The sequence below is a fragment of the Rhea pennata genome, chromosome 8, assembly GCF_028389875.1.
Source record: "Rhea pennata isolate bPtePen1 chromosome 8, bPtePen1.pri, whole genome shotgun sequence".
NCBI classification, from domain to species: domain Eukaryota; kingdom Metazoa; phylum Chordata; class Aves; order Rheiformes; family Rheidae; genus Rhea; species Rhea pennata.
In genome coordinates, this window is record NC_084670.1 from 1,104,445 (window position 1) to 1,117,000 (window position 12,556).

Consider the following 12,556-nt stretch of genomic DNA (forward strand, 5'->3'; position numbering starts at 1 on the left):
AGAAATAATATAAAATGGAAGGAATCAACAGATGTATTTAAGTCAATTAGGTAATCAGCAGCAGGAAGTCGTCTGCAGTGTGTGGCCTTCAGGAAGGAGGGGTGTGAAACCACGCAGACAAGGGAGCCAGGGACCCACGGGAGCTGGAGGAAGAGCTTGCCCGTGGGGCAGCGGGCTGCAAGCCGGGGCAGTGCTTGCGGGGCGCCCCGGCCCCGCTGCCGCCCCGAGCGGCCCTGCCCCGCATTGCCCCAGGGGCCGGAGCGCCCCGGCTCAGCCGCCCCGCTGCCCGAGACCCCCAGCCCCTTCCCGAGAGCCCAACCCCACACTCTGAGCTGGGAGGTACAAAGAAGCTCAAGTGAGATTTGGTGTGTAACTTTCTGATTAAAAAGAGCACCGCCTTGTTCTTCCCAACACAGTGTCAATTCTTGCTGCACCGAAGAAGGTTTCTCCAAGTCCTTCTCAGGCTGCGAGTCATCATGTTTAGCTGCTGGGCAGACCCCGAACGCTCGCCCGCGGCCCCGCGGCTGCCGAGCGGCTCCGCGTGCCGTGGACACGGCCGTCTGCCCGCGCGAGGCTGCGGCCGGCATCCAAACGCTCCAACAGGGAGCCAGCGGAGGGAGCGGGCGGTTGTGGCCGCCTGCGGGTGCTCCTCTGGCCCTGCACTCTGCGCAGGCCTGAGCACGCACGCCCAGAAATCAGAGCGAAACCCGACACACGCGTGCCCAAACACGCAGGAGGCCTGGCACGCACACGGGTAACACCCCCTGCCTCAGGTGGGGCCGCTCTTGCAAACTGCCATCTGCTTCGCAGGGGCTTTACTGCCGCTGGTGGAATGCAGTTGGCTTTCCTTTATATTAATATTCTGCTTCTAAGGCAGAAAGATCAGTCCATGTCCTGGACGACTGTGAGCTGACCACGTGTTCCCTGGCACGAGGTCTGCAAAGTAAAAATTCAAAGTGGCTCCAAAATATCATCACTTAATGGACGTAATACAGCACGACAGCAGTTCTGTGCAGAGATAAAAGCTGATTTTCTTTATTCAGAGAATAAAGAAAACTATACTTGACTGCTTCTCTTGTAGGACAAATCTCTACTCTGGTGAGTAAGAACTAGCTCTTAAGAAGCAGCAGTAAATGAAAAACATGCTTGTTTCTTAGGAGTATCTATTGAATGCAAAACTAAAGAAAAAAGGGAAACCTTTTTCTTTAAAGTACCATTTGTGGAATTTCCCTTAATGATAAACGAAGACTGTAATGTAGTTCAATCTGAAAATATGAATTACTACGTGACACACAACATCATTTGACTGGGGTTTATATTGTCCATCCTATGAGCATATAAAAAGGTCTGGAAATGCTTCCGTCTGTACCTATAGACTTCATATACAGATGTAACCTTGTTTGTCTCCAGCTTTGCAACTTTCAGATTAATCAGTCTAAGCTCACGTATCTTTCCTTTCATCAACATGCCTTTCTTACAAAATTGCTCTGTTTGTTTTTCTTGCTTCTTATCTTCAGGTTGGAGATCTCGTCCAGCCCTCAATTTAGCTGTCAGTGTCGCGTATTTATTTTCTTTATATTTTATCTGCTTTTTCTTTTCAAATATGGAGCATGGCTTCTCTAAGGCTAAATGTCCTTAAACTATGTACGTTTAAATGGTCCCTAATGTGAGAGACCCGTTCCGCTAGTAGACAGCAGGCTGTTCAGCTTACCAGCAGGTCCTAGGAGAGGAGTATATCCTATACAATTACAGCTTTTGTTGTAGTTTTAAACCCAGAATCCACAGTAAGTAGTAAAAATGGCGTCAGATCATTTATCTGGGTGAATCCAATAGTTCAGACTTTAGATTCTTCTCAGCATCCAGTGACAACTCTTCACTGGGAAAAGGGAAGAGTGCCTCTATGAACCACTGCTCCCAGCCTCTCAGATCAAAAAGGACTACTTACAGCCTCCCGTGATAGATAACATCGTGATGGCATCCTCGCTTGGATACTCTTATCCACAGATTCCTAACCCAGCCCCCCTCCTTGCTAGTGTCCCTCATCATTTCTTTCCCCTGAGCAGATCCTTCTCGCAGAAGACTGCTTTGCCCGTCTGCAGTTAGGCTCTCAGGCCTTGGGCACCAGGACTCCCGGTTTCTTCTCATCTCAGCTTTTACAGAAATTGTAGGAGAAAGGAGGGAGAGTTGTGTTCAGTTTAGGAAGGATGAGCACAGTTATCTGTGCTTTGCCATTCAAGATACTGATGGTGGCAGCTGTAATATCGGTACTTCAAAGGGTTATATGTGTTCATGATTTTGGATCCAAACACTTATTTCCACCCTGTAATTTATCTGTCTCACTGGAAATGGCTTGAGTGCGTAATAAGCCAGGAGTAGCATCAGTCCCAGCTCTTGCTCTTCACAATTCTGTTCCTACAAGGGTCTTCACTCACTGCTAGATGAAGTATCTCAAAGATTGGATAATAAAAGCCAGTCCTACAAGCTGAACAGGTATTACAGTTCCTAAACTGGGGCTATATTGTAGTTATTTGACATCCTACTGAATAAGGGGAAAAAAACTCACTTTTGGCTCAAGTGAAGTCTTCAGAGATTTTCAGAGCTGCTCTGGCCTTGCACCAGATTTTTCCTGTCTGAATTGTGTTTTACACCAGGGGAGGAAAATGCTACCTCTGCAAAACTAATCCATCCAAGCCTTTGCAAACTTGTCCATATGGCAATCTGTACTTACGCTACACCTTATGCCAGGAGCCATATGTGTGGTAAGAAAGCACCGTGTTAAATTGCGTTCTCTCCTGAGGAATAACAAGTGTGATGATTTATCAGGCGTCATATCATATGACAGCAGCAAAAGTAGGCATTCAAGCTTAGTTTCACAGGTGATTTCCTTCCTGGCTAGAGAACCTGATCAGGTAACCTACGGTATCCAAAACAGAGTAACTGCATGTCGTTATCCATATCAGCATGGCTGGTTAAGAGATGGTCTGAAACTGTGCCAGAAGTGCCCTTGGACACGAGGCACTCTCCCGTGCACGTTTCTTTCACCTCCACAAACAGCCTTGTCCTATGTTTGAACAGGAATCGTGGCTGATGTGGCCTCAGGTTGAGGGCTGGCAGCTAAGGGCCACCTTGCAGATACCTCTTCTTCTCAGCTGCCAACAAGACAAGCGAGCCTTGTGCCTCAAAGGGCAGCCCGCTCCTGGAGAGCCGGTCAGACAGGTTCCCGCCCTCTCAACAAAGTCCGTGAGATACGTATTTCCTCCAGAAGGGTGGAGACAAAGCGTGGTTACCCTGAGCCGGTTCCTGGGCACCTGGCCCGTCGTGGCAGGCAGCCAGGAGCCCCTGTGGCAGGTCCCTCGAGGACCTCCCCGCGCCTCGGCGCGCACCTCCTGGCGCCAGCCCTCTGCGGAGAGGTACCGAGAACCCCCTGGAGACACCAGGCGCGTGGAGCAAATCTGCAGAGCAGGTTCCTGGCTTGGCGCCTGCTCAGCCCCAAGTCCCCCGAAACCCCGCCCGGGCAGCTCCGGCCCTTCCCACCGCCCTGGGTCAGCGGGGCTGTGCCGAGGGCCCCCGCGCTGAGGGGCGTCCTCCGCCCGCAGGGCGCCGAGGGCCCGCGGCAGAGGGGCCGGCGCAGCGCGGTCCTCGCGCCTCGCCGCGCGGCCTCCCGGGCGGCTGCGGCCGCTGCACCCCGCCAGCCGTGCGGGGAGGGCGGCTCTGTGCTTAGGTGTTCATCTTCCACGTAACACAGCTTAATTTCTACCATGTAGCCGTGGGGAATCTCTAGAGCTAAAAACAAGTCGAAGATGAAATACTGTGCAAAAGAACAGCAAAGATGAAATGGGGTATCTGTTACTAAAAAACTGATAAAACTCCAGACTTTTGCTTTTAATGTATTCCCTGAGAAAAATATTTATCTTGAATATTTACTAAAAGCTGTCTCATGTGATTTGCTTGCAAAATTTCTGGGGGCATGAGCTTTTAAAAATGATTTAATTTTAATATTTTCAAAATGTGTATGTGAAATGCATAAAATACATGGGGTTTGCAACATTATAAAAATACATGCATAATGCTGCTGCATAAATGAGTTTAATAGCCCAGCACAGGATTCCTATAAGTGCAAGGGTTATATAAATATATATGTAAAAATATATAAAAGATGCTGGTGGACATTTAATAGTAGCAGCATTTTTGCAAATCATTCTACTAGAAATTATTCTAGGAACTCCCCCGAAGTTTTCCACCGAGCAGTTTTGATGAGCTGGAGCTGCAGCAGTTCGTCGTTCAGCTCTCTCGTCCCACAGCAGCACCCAAAGGCGGCTTTGGTCGGCGCCTCCGTGCACCTTTGCTTCCGTGGCAGATCCCGCCGCGCTGCGTTTCTCAAGCGCGGGTCTAGAGGCCTGGGGGCGACCGCGGCCGATGCGAGGGCAGCGCTGAGCGCTGAGCGCTGAGCGGACACAGGAGCCCGTCGCTGCGGTCAGTATGACCCCGCGGAGGCCGGGCAGTGCCGGGTCCCGGCAGCAAGGCACACGCCAGGAGCGCGGTACCGGCCAGGAGCTGTTCAGAACGCCAGCGCGCCGAGAGGAGAAACTGGGTTATCCCTGGTGCGTTATACACACGTTAAAACAAAAATAGCGAGGCAGAGAATGCTTGCTTTTAGCTTCAGTCTAAAACCTGAATGACTGTTCTTGTGAAATTCCAGGCACTTAGAGAAATTGTTTTCTTTTTCCAAACTGATACTGGAAATTGGGACTGAATACAACATAAATTATTCCCAGAATTCAATATACATTATTCTGGTGCATGCTATATGTTCAGAGAAGTACTTAGGTTGGAGAGCATTTTGATTTCATATTTTAGAAGTAATTTGACACGAAACCCAGGCACATCCTGCATTTTGTACAATTTTCTTGGCTGGCGGGTCTTTCCCACTCCTTCCCAGTAAGCAGAACAACTCAAAAACGTTCTCAGCAGCCCAGGCTGACTCCGGGGCAATCCTCGGGCGGTTGTGGGGAGTGGGGAGCAGCGGGATGTCGAGCGCCAGACCGGCGCTGTGAACCGTGGACCCCATCCCGGCGTCGTTAGCGTCCGCAGCGAGACCTCGCTCCAGCGGGGCAGCAGGCCCCGGCGCCGAGGCCTCGTCGCAGAGCCGATGCCCGCGAACAACAGGGCAGAGCGAAGAAGCCATTCTCAAGCAATTTCCCAGCTCCCACAAATTATTTCATTGCGTTTTATCACTGCTCAGTTCAACAATGATTTTCCAATTTCAGTGTTATCTTTTCTGCTCTGCCTAACTGGTGCTTTCTTGGGCTCTTTCCAGTGAAAGGTGTCGTATATAATGTACTTATTAATAAAGTGGCATCTTGCTCAGCCGTGCACTTCTACAGGTACTGTTTTGAACATTACATGCTTTAAAAGATGAATCAGTGAGTAGATAAGCAAATGAAATTCACTGTTGTGCGGGGCTGGAGACGGGGAGCAAGCGGGAGCTGCGCCGTGCGCAGCGCCGGCCCCTCCCTGGCAATTCCTTTGGATTTTTGTCACTGCTCCATAAGGTGCCAAGTTACTAACAGTCAATCAAACCTTATCTGTGTGGGAAAACACTTCCAGCAAGTCGCTTTAATCTTTAGGCCTATATTTTCAAGTGTGTGTTGTCATAACAACTATGATATATTATATGAAAATAAAAATTAGGTTTAACATTTTTATTTTATTATGTGGTGAGTGCTTTGTGAGGAATATAAAACAATTAATTTGTTCTCCACCTACACCATGCTGCTTAAAGTGGTGGAAGGATGAACTTTGAGCTAGGCAGAGTTTCCATCTAAAGAATACCAGAGCGCTCATGAGAAGCCAGGCAGCACTTTAAGGAAAAGCTGGGAGATGCTCAGATTTGGAAACTACAAAAACTTCTGCGTGTGGTATGACTCTATGCCAAGGGAACACAAATTACCTTTTGAATCAGAAATTTTTTCTTCACCTCTAAAATAATGAATATTTTCAGATAAGATGCACTCGGGGGCCGAGCGACCTGCCTCTAATCTCGCTCTCTGATTGTGTCCTTTCAGCAAAACCATTTGAAAGCGGACAATATCTGGACATCTATGGAATTACCAGAGACCAGGCTGGGGAATATGAGTGCAGTGCAGAAAACGATGTCTCCGTCCCAGATGTGAAAAAAGTAAAAGTCACAGTAAACTGTAAGTCACATTTACTGTTTAATCACTAAATCCAGTGGAGAGGAGGGCCACAGAGCCATGAACAAAACAGTGTAACACAGAGAACTGCTGCTTGGGAGAAACTGTACATGTCTCTTATATCACGACAGCAGAGCAACCCGCAGCACTGGAGGGATGAGCTGGTCTCACAGAGGGATGGCAAAACAAGATTAAGGCTCAAATCCACCTTCTGTCCTCTGGAAGGATAATAATGCTGAGCATGTTTTCCTGAGCTTTGCTCTTGTGTGTTTAAACCAGACAATTTCACTAGGTTTTGTTGTTACTGGGATATTTTTGAGTAATTATCCGAGTAATTTCTAAGCACTGCTGTGATTGTTGGGCTATATTGGTTCTGATTTCATTTGTTAAGGTTGTACAACAATATAAGGAAAAGGGAAACTTTCTGAATTTGTGTTTAGATGATTAGATTGTGATCTGTCCCTCCGGAAATATAAATTACTGCCAGTAGAAACAGCAACTTGTTTCCTGCTACTGCCCTAGCGCGAAGACAAGAAAAAATCTTTGCTACAATGCAGATCTTTCACAAAGATCCTAGTGGACAGAGGTTATGTTAAAAAAAATGCATTATGTAAGCTACAAAGCAACATAGGAACAGCTGCGAGAGCTGGGCCTCTCCAGCCTGGGGAAGAGTAGACTGCAGGGGGATCTGATCGATGTGTACAAGTACCTGAAGGGAGGGTGTCAAGGGGACGGGGCCAAACTCTTTTCAGGTGTCCCCTGTGACAGGCCAAGAGGCAATGGGCAGAAATTGAAGCACAGGAAGTTCTGCCTGAGCGTGAGGGGGAATTTCTTCCCTGTGAGAGTGACGGAGCACTGGAACAGGTTGCCCAGAGAGGTTGTGGAGTCTCCTTCTCTGGAGATCTTCAAGGCCCGCCTGGATGCAACCCTGTCAAACATGCCCTAGGTGACCGTGCTGAGCAGGGAGGTTGGACTAGATGATCTCCAGAGGTCCCTGCCGACCTTCCTGATTCTGTGATTCTGTGATTCTATAACAGAATATCAGTTATTTCCTTCTTGGAATTGTACGTGAATGAGATGCTTTCAGATTCAGGACTGAATTCAGTTTAACACTCAGACTGGCTTGAAACAGTCAGAACAGCGTGCTGACCCATTCTGGCATAACAGCTTGAATTCAGACCACGCCACATAGGTTACATTTCAGGGCCTCATTTTGTGGGGGGTTTTTTGTTTTTGAATGCACTGTTTTGAGTTGAAATACTACTATAGTACTGCTCAGAGAAACAACGAGAACTTTAGGGAAAGAGAACGGGGATAATTGCTCTAGTTCTTCCTAACTCCGAATCTCCTTAGGTGAAACGCAGTTACCCGGTTGTAGCCTGCGGCACCCTCCGCGCCTGTGGGCCGCGGGAGCTGCCTCGTGCCTCGCCGGCAGAACTGCCTGCCGCTGCGGGAGCCCGGCTCTCTGCCTGGCGCCCGTGTGAGGCCAGGCACCTATCGGCACATTTCCCGAACGCCGCCCAGCCCCGCTGCTGCCAGCAGTTGCTCCGGGTATTTTAACACGGGTCCCCTCGGTCCGTGATGTTCTGCGGCGCGGCGGACGGATGCGCGAGCGTTCCTGCAGCAGCCGGTGCCGCTCCGGCCCGCCGGCGCCAGCCCCTTTGCCCGCGCAGGCGCTGCGAAGGAAGCAGCTGCTGTTTTGGTGCGGCGTGTTGTCACTGGAAGACTCGGTTGTGCAGCCCTTTAGGTAAACATGACGCGTGCACTGCGGGGTGACACCTCTGCTGCCAGCCCTGCTCCCAGATGTCCTGCGTTGTTGAATGAGTTACTGCAGCAGGGACCCAAAACCAGCGGTGACGCCGACTAGCTTTGCCCAAACGAATACTGTATCTGAGTAGCTTCAGATCAGGGGAGTTTTCGTAAGGGGGAGGGATCCGCCTGGGGAGCTCTGCGAGCGCCCCGTGGGAGGGGGGCTCGCCGGGCCTGGGCAGCGCTCGGAAGGAAAAGCGCGTGGCGGGGACGAACACCCTGCCTCGAGGCTTTCCGCAGTCCCGCAGCGCCTCTGCTCGGGCTCTGCGCGCTGGGGCCGCCGCGGGGGCTGCTCCCAGCGCCGGTGCGGACCCCGCGCGGGGGCCCGTGGGGGGGGCTCTGAGGTGCCGCGGGGCACGTCCCGTGCCGCAGAGCCCCCGCGGGGGCCGAGTACCGAGGAAGGGGCCCGCGCGGGCCCCTGCGCTGCCCCAGCTGCCGGGAGAGCTGGGGAACGCGCCTGGCCTGGCAGGGAGGCACCCACCACGTGGCGCCTGCACCAGATCTGCGCACGTCTGCAAAGAAAACATGGGCCCATGCCGAGAAGTTCTATGCTTCTGGTAGATAAAAAAGAAAAGAAGAAGAAGAAGCAGCATTGCAAAACTGGGATGCTGCTACCACCCAGAGCAGCGTGTGCATGTGGAAGATTTGTTATAGTCAGCTAATTGCTTATACGCCGTTGCTGGAGTCAGTAACTTGCCCACTAGCCAGTTAAGCAGAATGCAAAAATATTCCAAACATCTGCTCCCTCTGCGCTGCCTCCACGGAGCGCTGGCACCTTCTGGCGAGGCAGGAAAGCGGCGTGTCACGGGAGGAGAGCTGCAGAGCAGAGCACGCTGGTGGGGCTCAAACGCCCAGGCTGCCCGCCCCAGCCCTCCGCTCCTCTCCTCTCCTGCCCTCGCACGCGTTTGCCCCGTGGTTCCCAGCAGAGAGCCGGGGTCCTCTCGGGATCCAGCCCCCATGGAGCCTCCCCGCCACGGCCCCGCCGCGCAGCGCCGCGCGGGGGCTGCGCGCCCGCCGTGCCGGCCCTGCCGAGCGCCCGCCCGGCGCCCCACGCGCCCACCGGCACCCTCCTGCTGCGCGGCACCGCGCCGGCCCCGCGGCTCGCCCGCTGCCGGGTCCCCGTGCGGACGCCCGCCGGCAGCCGCCGGCACGCGGGGTGCCACAGCGCAGCACGACGTTCCCGCCGTCGCGACCGCTCAGCTGCTGCCTCGGGCGACTTCTTGCGGACGGCTTTCCTGCTGCGGAGAGGGCGTTCTTCCTAGCCCGTGCGATAGCTGCAGAATAAATCAAGCTTTTTATTGTGCCCCGTTAATAGGATGTATCAGTGAACCCTGAGCAATTATGGTGTATAAGCATAATTCTGAATGTGGATATTTGTTGCATATACTAGTTGTTCAGTCATCCAAGCATATACAAGAAAATTATGTGGTTTTAAATTACTTTCTGAATTTCAAGTTTCTTGGCTGGGCAACTTCCAACCAGACACAAGCAACCCGCTTGCTATCTGCCCTTACAGCCTCTAGATTATAACTGTAATGATTTTACATTCTGTGTCTTTCTACTGTTTCATATTGCATAATTCACGATTTGTGCTTAATTCATCACTGTCCCCCATAACTGGCCTTTTGTAGATGGTGGCCTTGGACTCTGCAGCGTGTCTGCGTGAGCTCGGAAGGGGAAAGATAAAGCTGTGTAATGAGATTGTAATGTAAGATAGCGTGGGGATGCTAGTGTTGAAAGAACAAATACTGTACCAAATCAAGTTAAAATAGATAAGGTATAATCCAATTTCATTTTACCAGTAAATCTTATTAGCATTTTCCATTATATTTTTATACAGCAAATGCTGATTTATAGATGATAATCTTCAGCCCCCCTCCTTTGAACAAACTGCTGGTGTCTGGATTAGCAAGATGTTAATGGCATCCGAGAGCTGGTCCGTAACTCTGCTGGCGTTACGTTGCTGACGCCCTCCGGGCTGAGGAGTGACGGACTAAATAACAGCACGGCAGCTGCCAAACGCGAGTCTCCGGAAGTGCTGAGGTCGTGCCGAGGCCACGAGGAGCGAGACGTACATGTCATGAAGCTAGCATTTAATTTATGTAAAATTCTCGATTCCCTAAATGAACAGCGAAGGGGAACTCCCGAAGCGGGCCGGTGCCGCGGCGCTGCCTCCGGGCGCCCGCGCGGGGCGGGCGGAGGGGCTGCTCTGCTGGGGCTGCGCCTTGCGCGCTCTGCGGCTGGACCCTGGCGACTCCGCGGACGCAGGATCCCGCGGCTCGGAGGGGAAAAAAGCCCTTCGGTTGGACATTAAAAGTCAGACGTTTCCTTTCAGCCTGGCTGAAGCCGCGGGGCTGCAGCGAGGGCCAGCGCCGCCGGTGCCCGCGGCGCCCGCTGCCCCGGCCCTGCCCGTGGCTTGGGCCGGGGGCGGGGGGAGGCAGAGCCCTACTTCCGAGCACGACTTCCAAGCCGCTTTTCCGGCACAAGTCGCTTGGAAGGAGGCCGTGCGTGAGCCCGGCGCGGCCGCGGCTGCGGCCAGGCGGCGGCAGGGACGGGCACCGGGGGGGCGGCGCGCGCGACCCGCTGGCTCGGCCCGCGGCCGCCTTGGCTTTGCTGTCTCGTGCCCCTCGCGATGGCATCTGTTCCCCTGCAGAGTGGGACTCAGCGGGCTGCAGCCTGCTGCAGCCTCCGGGGGCTTCTGGGGGCGGCTGGCTCGCCCCCCGCCTCGTGTTTGAGCAGTTGCCTTTTCCTCAACGCTGAACGTGCACCTGTCCCTGCTTGGCTTCATCCAGCTTCCAGGCCACTCCTTGGATTTCTCAGGGTTGCTCTGGGGTCCTGGTCTCCGGTTACGTTCTCAACGAGCAGCCCGGGCCGGGGCTCCCGCCGGGCAGGCGCGCCCGCGACCCGAGCGCAGCTTCCAGGCAGCCCTCGCCCCGGCGGGGAGCTGTCACCCAGGCTCCTGCCTGCGCCGGGGTCGCGGGCGACGCTCGAAAGCGCGCGGAAGTTAAGATACGACATCTTCTGCCGTTCCGGCGACGGTGGAAACTGATGACTTGACACGATTTATTCTTGACAGAGCTGTTGGCAAGTGCTCATCTTCGTGTTATCTTCCAGGTGCTTTCACATCTTCGGTACTTGACCAGAATTTTTATAGGGACTGAAGATAAACTGGCTGGCTGGTAATTCCCTGGCTCCCATCACTGTTCTCTCTCCTCTTCGGGAGGAGATTCGCAGTGCTGGGATGCTGCAGCGCTGGGTGCCTCACCCAGCCCGTCCAGGGGCTCAAAAGCAGCGTCTCAGTTCTGCATTTGCCTCATCCAGCTCTTGAACATGTCCCGGAGCTTTGTTGGGCTCACTGGTTTCATGCCAGTTTGGTGTATTTCAGAACTTGCTACACTAGTCTGAACCTGAAATATTTTACAGTTAATTATGGTGGTCAAATTCTGTCCTTGGAATGATTCTCCCTGCCTGATCTCTTGGAGTTTAATGCTCTGCAGTAAATCATCTAAGCTTTTTCTCCTCTCATCATGTTTTACTCTGCTGCCAGCCCCGTGGGTCTCTGCGCCCCGGGGATGCTGCATTAGCTGGTCCGCGGGTCGCAGTCGTGGGCACGGTGCCGCTCAGTCAGCCGGCGCCGGCCGCTGCCCGTCCCGCCCGTGCACTGGCGCCCGGCGCCGTGGGCGGCTTTCGCCTGGAGCAGCTCCAGGTCTCGAGCTGGTGCAGCAAGGCTGGCAGCGGCGTGGGGCGAGACGGCCGCGCGGGCGCCCCGGCGGGCTGCGGGCCTCCGCCTTCACGCGGCAGCAGATGAATTGCAGAGGGTGGATACTGCACAGATCTTCCTGTCTCCCTTCTTGTTTTTTTTTTTGTCTGCTATAACAGTTCAATAAGGCGTTTTATGTTGATTTTTACAGAAAGAATACACAAGTCTCTTGTATGAATTTTAAGTAATATGTTTGTTTTTTCCATAGACAGGTTAGGTTTTTGCAGAACAGCTTAACTCATTAGCATTTCTTAGAAGTCTGCCTTACTGTTGCTATGGCACTTTGCATAATATTATGCATAATACTCTGATTTTACTTTGAAATCAGGCATACTGTACAAGTCACTAACCTAATTATATCTGTAACCTTAAACCTTCTGTGGAAAACAGGATAGGACTGCAGTGTTTTTTGGGGCTCCTAGCTGCAGTGCTATGACGCTGTCCCCCTGGAAAGTGCCTTGCTATAGATCAGTTGGTGACTTACAGAAAACATTGCCTTGACAAGGTTTCTTCATCTGGATTCAGCAAAGAAAAATTCCCTCAATCAAGGTGAAAGCGATATTAAAATAAATAAAAATGCTACTGCCCACGTATTTCTAGAAGGCCTCAGTTGTTCAACACTGCTTTGGTAACTACTATAACACTTAGCAGACCAATTTGCATTTATTTCCACTTTCTTTTAATATATGAGAGAGAAGGAAAGGGGAGCTTCTGTTTAAGCATAAATGCATAATTCTGATTCTTTCACTTTTTTAATAGCTACACATGTGCAGCTTCTTACTTACAGCCCTGA

General features: G+C 52.2%; 1 protein-coding gene across 1 annotated transcript in view; it reads left to right on the forward strand.

Moving 5' to 3' along the window:
• Window positions 1–12,556, forward strand: part of NEGR1 (neuronal growth regulator 1) — a 293,574-nt gene that overhangs the window by 212,325 nt on the left and 68,693 nt on the right. Inside the window, exon 4 of the mRNA XM_062581060.1 lies at window positions 6,066–6,197. Coding sequence (XP_062437044.1) covers window positions 6,066–6,197 — 132 coding nt within the window. The remainder of the gene's footprint in view (window positions 1–6,065; window positions 6,198–12,556) is intronic.